The sequence below is a fragment of the Gossypium arboreum genome, chromosome 3 (genome assembly GCF_025698485.1).
Source record: "Gossypium arboreum isolate Shixiya-1 chromosome 3, ASM2569848v2, whole genome shotgun sequence".
Taxonomy (NCBI): domain Eukaryota; kingdom Viridiplantae; phylum Streptophyta; class Magnoliopsida; order Malvales; family Malvaceae; genus Gossypium; species Gossypium arboreum.
Window position 1 is genome coordinate 71054489 of NC_069072.1, and position 9378 is coordinate 71063866.

General features: G+C 27.7%; 1 protein-coding gene and 1 long non-coding RNA gene across 2 annotated transcripts; one reads left to right on the forward strand and one right to left on the reverse strand.

Moving 5' to 3' along the window:
- The first annotated feature begins 425 nt into the window (after positions 1 to 425).
- On the forward strand, positions 426 to 1655 carry LOC128290090 (uncharacterized). The gene is made up of 2 exons (XR_008279732.1): positions 426 to 731; positions 1451 to 1655. It is a non-coding gene; the product is annotated as an uncharacterized LOC128290090 (long non-coding RNA).
- A 4733-nt stretch (positions 1656 to 6388) lies between these two features.
- On the reverse strand, positions 6389 to 9125 carry LOC108474568 (uncharacterized). Its single transcript, XM_017776536.2, has 4 exons — positions 8712 to 9125; positions 8551 to 8633; positions 6868 to 6923; positions 6389 to 6776 (listed from the first exon to the last, which is right to left on the reverse strand). Exons 1-4 carry the CDS (start codon positions 8881 to 8883, stop codon positions 6698 to 6700), a joined length of 390 nt encoding a protein of 129 aa, XP_017632025.1. The 5' UTR covers positions 8884 to 9125; the 3' UTR covers positions 6389 to 6697.
- Between the last annotated feature and the right edge of the window lie 253 nt (positions 9126 to 9378).

The following is a 9378-nucleotide window of genomic DNA, read 5'->3' on the forward strand; positions in this document are numbered from 1 at the left end:
TATAAGGAGACCCATAACTAATGTATATTCCCAAATTTCTTTGAATACCCATTTTGTGTATTGTGATGGAGCAACTTAAACATATATTACACATTGAAAAATTTTAAAATGGGTTATATTTGACTATTGACCAAAAGCTAATTGTAATGGGGAGCATTTTTCACAACTTATTGGCATCATGCGTATAAGTGTCGATACATATGAAAGATCATATCCTTATACATATTCAAAAATTGTGTTCTAAAAAATATATGGTTTAGCTACTAATTAGAGACATTTGCAACATGTTTGGTTCAATATAATGAACCATAGATTCAACCCAAATTCAATGGGCCCACATCAAAGCAAATGTTTGGTATAGTGTAATTATCAATTGTAGGTGTTGTTGTTTAGCTCTCTATTCCCACTAATCACTGAATAGAGGTTGAATACCATTCTTTGCCCCACCCTCTGAATTGTCCATTCAAAGCAGGGTAGGAATGCTGAAAGATTTCTATTTCATTTTTGCCTTCATTTTTTCATCCTAGTCCTTTTTGTACTTTCAACTATAGCCCACACATTCACTCCCTTCTCCATTTCCAAAGCCCTAAACACCATTGCTCCTCACCAACTTCTTTAATCATTCCCAACAACCAAATCTTTAATCCTTCCAACTCTAATTCAATATCATCAATTTTTTGTTTTATAACTTCCCTTGTAGGCTTCAATTTTCTGTTACTAAGAAATTACAGGTATTTATTCAAAATTTGTTGGCTTTCTTTTATTTCTTATCTGGGTTTCGTTGCTTGTATGTCTCTGTATGATTTTATTTTTTTTTTCTAATTCTATAGTTTTGTTTCTTTTCAAAAAAAAAAAGAGAAAAATAAGAAAACTATAAAATTTATAATAGTGAAAAGATAATTGATTTCTATTTTGCTTCTGATTCAATGCTAGTGATATCAACCGCTTTATAATTTCTATATAACAAAGCAACATCGTTTTTCTAAAAAGAAAGAAAAAAAATTCTAACAATGAAATGATAAGAGATTACAGAAAATAAATACCCTAATTTTGTGCCCCAAATCAAGTAGTCTTCACCTAATAGGGTTTTAAAAATAAATAATTTTAAAATTAAAATAATATTTGAGCCTTTAAATATGAATACCTAGAGAATTGCCCAAATTCTGTTGTTATTATATTGCCATTCAAATTCTGTTGTTGATGTATTGAATTGCTAAGGATATTGAGAATGTTGTTTTCGTTGTATTGGTTGGTTATGTTGATATGATTTTATTGGTTTTGGGCTTTTTGTCTCTATAGCTTGTTTTCCCTTTTTGAAGTCTCTTTTTTAGGTTTGTTTGTTATCATTCAAGTTTTGAACATTATCCTACCTTTAGTATTTGTCTGCTCCTTTGCTTTAGTTGTTTTGATCTTGCTATTGATTTTTTTTTTTTTTTTTGCTTATGGCTAGAATTGTGTTGGTCTAATGGCGAACATTTGTATTATGTTGTTTCCGTTGAGGTGATTTGGTTGTTTTTATTGCTTGAATTATATTAGTAATAGCTAATTTGATTGTAGACTATCTCCTTATTAATGAGAATTTTATATTTAGTGTGGATGGTCATATATGTGCCGCATGCATATATGTGCTTGACACAGATATCTATTCTGTGAAAGTGGTATGAATTCTTTTTTTCATCTCTTTAAATCATTCCTTATTAGATTTCTTTCTTGTTAGCGTGATGCTATGTAGAAAATATGTTTTATTTTATACATTTTAATTTTTGTCATGGCTTTGTAGATAATTTTTTACAACATTTTGAACAGAAAAGTCCATAACCATCTAATCAGATGTCTTATAAAGCTTGAGATCTAATAGCAATATTTTTGGTTTTAAGTCTTGACATATGATTTTGCTTGTATTTTATTTCTTGTATGTTAATATTTTGGTTTCAGGGTTTTTAATATATATATATATATATATATATATATATAACTTTAAGCCCAATTAATTGCATAGATGATAGATAATATTTTCATAATAATTACTATTGGTGTGTATTTTCATAATATTAGTAATATATAATATTAGTTTTTTACCCATGCGATGCACAATTAGTTGGATGTATAAATTGAAATATATTAAATTGTTTTTAATTTTTTAAAATGAGTAATATTGTGAAAAATAAAATTATATTATTTCATAAAAGGTATTTTTATTTTAAAATTTTTAAATTTTTAAACGATATTTTACATACATTAAACATATTGTATTCAAATACTATATATATATTATAAAAAAATTAAATATTGTATGAATAGTGTATAAACTTTTAAAACAATATTTTAAGGAAAAATCGCTGTTTTTAAAGATTGTTTAAAAATAATTTAATTTTATTATTTAAAAACTATATATATTTTTGGATTATGTTACTAAATGTTTTTAAAATTTTAAATTCTATTGTCAAATTAACTAAATATTTAGAAAATTAATTAGAATTACCAAAAGACTCATATATTTAACTAAATATTCTCTAAGTTAATTTAATTGAAAATATTAAAATATAACTATTATTTTTGAAAAGGTTATAATTAGTTTTAGACATGTTATATAAATTTCTAATTTAAAAAAAAATTATAAAGTTGTTTAAACAGATGCTTAAAAAGTATTACCACTTTTTATTATTTAGGTCATAGTAGATATACGTTCTCGAAAAATATATATTAAACATATATTATAATCTTAAAAGGCATTTAATTAAAATTTTTGATATGATAATGCTGATTGAAAACAATTTCTAATTTAAAAGGATTTTATTGTTTGAACTATATTTTAATTTCACCTTTCAATGTATTAAATTATTTATGAGTTTAATTTTTTTACTTAAAATCAGATTATTTTTATAATTTTAAATTAATTTAATAAATAACATACTGACATATCAAGTAAAAACACTATCCACTTGTCATCATCTTAAATATGTCACTTAACATTATTTCTAAAAACCTTGTAATATATATTCCTGAACACTTTGTATAAATAAAAACTTGATTGAGATTTTAAATTTTATATAAGTTCAAATGTATTTCATTACAACAATTAGTTGTTATTATTTTTTCAATTTATAACCAACTTTTAGTTAACAACTTTTATTATTTATTTTTTAAAAAAATCAAATTTAAGGTTGATACAAAATTATTATATTTTAAAAAATTAAATTTAAAATATAATCATTTACGTTTCATTACCTTTCAAGTTTAAATTTTAACAAATTTAGTTAGTGCATCCCTTTTTTTTCTGGTAAATGGTAAAGTTAGAAAAATTCTAAGAGAATATAAAAAATTAAAGTATTCTATCTGTGACCAACAAAAACTGTCGAATATTTTCTTCTAAAAAGTCTCTCGCGTTACCTGGGAGATCGTCAAATATAATCAGTTCATCCATCACGCCACTATCTACCTTAGTATTACAGTCTACAACTTTATTAGCATTCTTCTGAATATGTTTAAACTTAACTTCTTAATATTTTAAACACCAATCATATATGCATCTAATTTCATCAACATGACTTACTGATGCCCAACCATTCTGAATGAATTCAATTAACATTACATTATCATTTTTTAATTCAACTACATGACTTACTGATGCTCAACCATTCTGAATGAATTCAATTAACATTACATTATCATTTTTAATTCAACTTGCTTGAATCCTCAATTCCAAGCTAATTTAATAGAAATTTAATAATGAATATTTTATTAACATACTTACATTGCCTAGATTCATTGCCATATTTTATTTTAAATATTTAGTAATACGTTTCATTACCATATTTTATTTTAAATATTTAGTAATACGTTTCATTATGGGTCAATTGATTTAATATTTAAAATATTTTTAAAATTAATTATATTTTAAGTTTATCTTAAATATAAATTTATAGAAACAATTTTATAATATATTTTAATTAATAAATATTAGATCAAAAATATGAGAATAATGCACAGGATATTAAAAAATTTAAATTCATATTTAATGGAAAAATAAATGAGAAAAATGTGAAAACATCACTTATCGCATGTATATGGTTACATGATAATTATACTTAGAGGTGTGCATGGGCGGGCCACTCTACCCTGCCCGAAGGCCCGCACTAAATTTGGGAGGGTTTGGGCAAAAATATAGGCCCGAAAAATGGGCTTGGACAAAAAAATTAGGCTCGTTAAAAAACGGGTCAGGCCTCGAGTAACGCATTTTTGGCTTGAGCCTGGCCAGGCCCGGCCTGAATTCACTACATGATAAAAAATCTATTTTTAATATTATTTTATTATTGTTTTCTCCCTATTTTACTACTATTTTACCATTATGTTGCTACTATTTTGTTGTTATTGTTTGGTATTGTATAAAATTTATTTTATTGTTAATTTTTTATTATTTTAGAAGTATTTGCTTGTTAAGTTGTATCTATTTTAGTGTTATTTAAGTATACATATTTTTTAAAATTTATTTTCAATAGTTGAGAAATATTTATTTTGATGTTTTAGTATTTTGATAGTTTATATATATTTTAAAATTATATAAAAAATTATATAAAATTAATGAGTTGCTCGGTTGGCCCTGGTTTTAACATTTTTATTCGGGTCGGGCTTGGGCAAAATTTTATGTCCATTTTTCAGGTCGAGCCCGGGCCTAGCAAATGGGCCTAAATTTTTAGTTGGGCTCAACTCAGCCCATGCACACCTCTAATTATACTCTTTAACTCTTGATTTTTATCGCAGTTGTTAAATATTTCACTATAATTATTGTTAACAATGTATCCATACACTGAAATTTATATGCCTATAATTGTCTATCATAAAATCATTACTATCAATATTACATTCATAATGAGGTGTTTTAATATATTTTATATTTAATTATTATTATTTATAAATTCCATTAAACTTTAAAAACTAATTTCAACTAATTTAATATACTTGGTTAAAGGAGTATACAAGTCCCTATACTTTTTCACTCAATTGAGTTCCTGAATTTCAAAATTACAATTAATTAAGCCCTTTGATTATGAAAATAAAGATTAACAAGATTGTGCTATGTGGCTAAATATGGTGTTTTATACTTAAAATTATAAAAAATTATAAAAATTATAGAAGCTCATAGAAAATTATAAAAATATATAAAAGTGGAAAAATATTATAAATGACTCAAACATTATAAAATTTATTATAAATGACTCAAAATTTATATAAATTATTAAAACTAAAAAATTATATGAATTAGAAAATAAAAATATGGAAAAATTATTAAATTTTTTATAGAAATACAGAAATGTGCAAAAGACACCATAAAAAATATAGAAAACTACATAAAATAACAAAAATTATTACAAATAATTCAGAAAATAGAAAATTACAAAAGATAAAAATATTAAAAATATTAGCACTCCTCTGCAGTTAACGTTGGTCAAAAGGGGTGTATGCTATGAGAAAATTCGCACTAGATGTACACAAAAGCTTTGGGAAGTGGATATGATAATTTCTCATTCTATAATTAATCCATAATTAGGGGTGAGCATTTGATCGAGTTGAGTCCGATCGAGTCAAAAAATTTCGAGTTAGTCTAGTTGACGAATCCTATTTTAGCAACCAAACTCAATTTGAATTTTTTTTCGAATCGGATCGAATCGAGTCAACAAATTTAGAGTCAAGGCGAGTCGAGTTAACGGATCCTATTATTTGTACTCAATGTTGCGCTTACATGAACCGATTATTTAACTAAGAAACGAATTATAAAATTATTTAACAACATAAACAATATAATGGTTTTGTCTTTTAACTTAATTAGTAAACATTTATCAAAACAACATAGTTTTACCTTTTAACTTAATAATTTTGACTTTTAACTTTAGAAAAGATAAACATTTATTAAAATAACATAATTTTACCTTTTCTTATTCGAATTTTCGAATAACTCGAATTGTATAATTCACATTTGAGTTAAACTGAAAAACTTATTTTTTTTATTCGAATTGACCCAAAAACTTAATTAACTCAAATACCTCGAACTATTTAATTCAAAATTTAAAAATTTTATCAAGTTTTTCGAATCGAATCAGATTTTGCTCACCCCTATCTATCCATAACGATAAAAAAAAACTTAATTAATTTCAATTTTAAAATTTAAAAACTCAATTAAATGAAAAATGTACAAGAGCTTAATTGATTTTATGAAAAATTTAACAACTTAGGTACGCGTTTACCCAATTTATTTTAATTAAATATATAAAGCTAGTTGTTAAATTAAAACTGAAATTCAAAAATTAACATTAATAAAAAGTAACCTATATGATATACATATATTATAAGATTGAGATCTAATTTTTAAAAGATCATAAAATATTTGGCCTTTAAATTAAAATTGTCATGAAGCTTTTTTATTATAATTATTTAGAGTTATAGAAAAGCCAGTTGTGTGTTGAATTTTCCTAACCAATGTGTACGTATGGCCTTGGCACTTCCAACTAACAAGACAACCATAACCGCTCAAGTGTTAACAAAAAGAACATACATGGTTCAAGGAAAGAATTATAGTTTCCGCTGAGAGAAACGCGCAGGAGCTTTAGCTGTATTGAAAACATGCCATGTGTAGGCTTTAGAACATAACGTAGTCTCTACAAGTTGATGAGTTTTTGTATAGAAGCATTCTGATACCAAACTACTCATTCTTGTATCTCTTCTCTACTTCCTCCAAACTCTGAATTTCCTTGTGATACTTGCAAATCCGGTAGATACACCTGCACAAGGATCACATGCAATTTGTTTCAACATTTGCAGCTCCTACAATATCTTTCTCAACCAAAACCTGTCAAATTGCTACCCACATACCAGTAAAGGAGGCATGCAGTCGTACACAAAATTACATTCCTTTGAGCTTTGAACACCTGCAAAGCATCCCAATGTGAATTTATTTACCTTCATACCAGTAAAGGAGGCATTCTTCATGTGTTAAGGAACTCTACACAACTTCATAAGAAAAAGTAGAATGCCTAAAAAATTAACCAATCAATCATAAACAAGCTCTAAATTATCTGATTATAAAATCTACCAATGCCAAAACCACAGATATGGTTTTAAACAGCAAGGAAGCCGCTATATGTATACTTGCTCCAAGGACTTCTTTGAATTGAGAAATGCATTATTATTAGCCCCCGTTTTAAACCTTGTTGATGCAAATATAAGTCTTTCAACCTTGTTGACGATGCAATGCTATTTCTCCCATTTTTGGGATTTAAAGCTGCAAGGAAGCTGTCAGTTCTCCACCCCCGAAAGAGTCAAAAACCAAAACAAAGAGAGAAGAAAGATGGCAAAGGAAACAATGTACATTTGTGCATCCAAAGGATCTGTAGGGTGAGAAATGCTAAATTATATACATGTCTTACAACAAAGAAGTTTCCATTGGTTGACCTGTCACCCTCATTACATGATATAAACCAAAAATGGTACAACTGTTTATTCTATTAAGATGCAGGGGCCTCTAATCAAAAACAAGAAAAACCTTTACGCATTACCAAGTCCCAAGATAATGAAGATGATGCTATTGGCACCAATTCCCCATTTCAAAAGCAGCTAACAAAGAAAATAACCAAAACCATGATAGAACATGCTGTCTAGAAATAAGAAAGAAAAAACAACAATCTAAAAATAGCAAGGCAAGGAAAATGACTTAAAGCCTATAGACTCTAAAGCTAAGGTGACCAAAAACCTGAAGGAAGTAAATAAATCTGAAATTGATTTGATGTTCTAAGGGGGGAAATGACTCATAGCGCAAAAACTCCTTGTGCTTAACAAGCATACAACCTGGACATTCCTTACATGTATATATATTGCAAAAAAAAAAAATTGCTGGATGCATGCTTTTTGCACAACAGCAGTTTCGTGTTTTAAGAAAAAGAGATTATTTCAATAACTACAAATTAAAATTTATCGAAAGTAATCATTATAGATGCTTTGAAACATGCATCCGATATATGACTGTCAACAACCTGGAAAAAGAGATTTAATAGGTTTAAGCTAGATTAAAGCAAGACATAAACATGCTTCTTATGAGGCTTGATAAGAACAAAAAAGTGTCAATAGTCATATTAAAGGTTTAGTAATGAATATAGGTGTTATGAATAGTTTAATGGCAGAGCTTTGAGGTATCAAGAAAGAGGCTTGGTTTTTGCTTTACAGTTAGGATTGAATGTATCATCTTTTTCATCAAATCAAAGCATTTTAATTCCATAAAATTGCCACACCACTTTTCCTTTAAACTAAAGACAAATAAAATCCCCAAAAGCTAATTGATTCTAGAATCAAAGTTCAGGCAATTATAATCAAACTAAACTATTGAAGCTAACTACAAATACTGGAAACGATATAGAAATATTCCAGCATGAAACATGTAGGAGTTATAACCACCTCAAAAACTTGGAAGAGCCGAATAAGAACCGCAATTAAAAGATGATTAACATTCAAATAAGTTTGCTCATGTATTTGATAAAGAAATTCCCAAAATATAATACTTACGGATTTCTCATAACGATCTCTCTCGGCAGCAGTGCAGATCTCAGAGGTGCACATCAATCGATGTTCGTTCTTCCAGTAGATATCTGCACCCAAAAACTGAGAAACCTAAAACCCATTTCATTGAAGATTGAAAAGGAAAAAAAAATGAATAGAGAGAAAACCTAAGAGCTGGAATCCGGCAAAGGGGATAATAAAGAGGGTGGGCTGAAGAATGAGGGAGATGAGAGAGACGAAACGGTTCTTCAATAACTTGGGAGAGGGGAAGGTCAAGAGAAGAGCCAGGGCAGCCTCTGCTGCGACCACGTAGGTTAGGATCATCCACTGCAACGCCATTTCCTTTTGATTTGTTGCTAATTAATTTGGGTTTGATTTTTTTTTTTTTAGTTTCCTTTTTGTAGGCTGCGAAATGCGAAAGACGGAGACTGTTGTCCGCGTCTACTTTGTTCTGCCTCGACTTAACGGTGAAGGAAACCGCTTGGCTTGATTTTCATTCTAGAAGTTTCACTTCTCCTTCAGATGACGACTCAATGGGCTGGCGTTGACCATCTTTCCTGACCGTTGGATTTTCACATCATACATCCACCACCTTCGTATGCCTTCAGATATTTATATATCCGAACCTAGTGGCTTTTGCTATTTTACCAATATATCTCAAAAATTTTAATATTTATAAAAATAACTCTAATTTTAGACACTAAATAGTCCGCAACATATACATATATATATATATATATTTTAAATTTTAAGGTGTTGACATATTAATAATCGGTACCCTTGTATCTGATTAAAAATTAATTTTTTGAATAAAATGGTGCCAGCCAACATTCA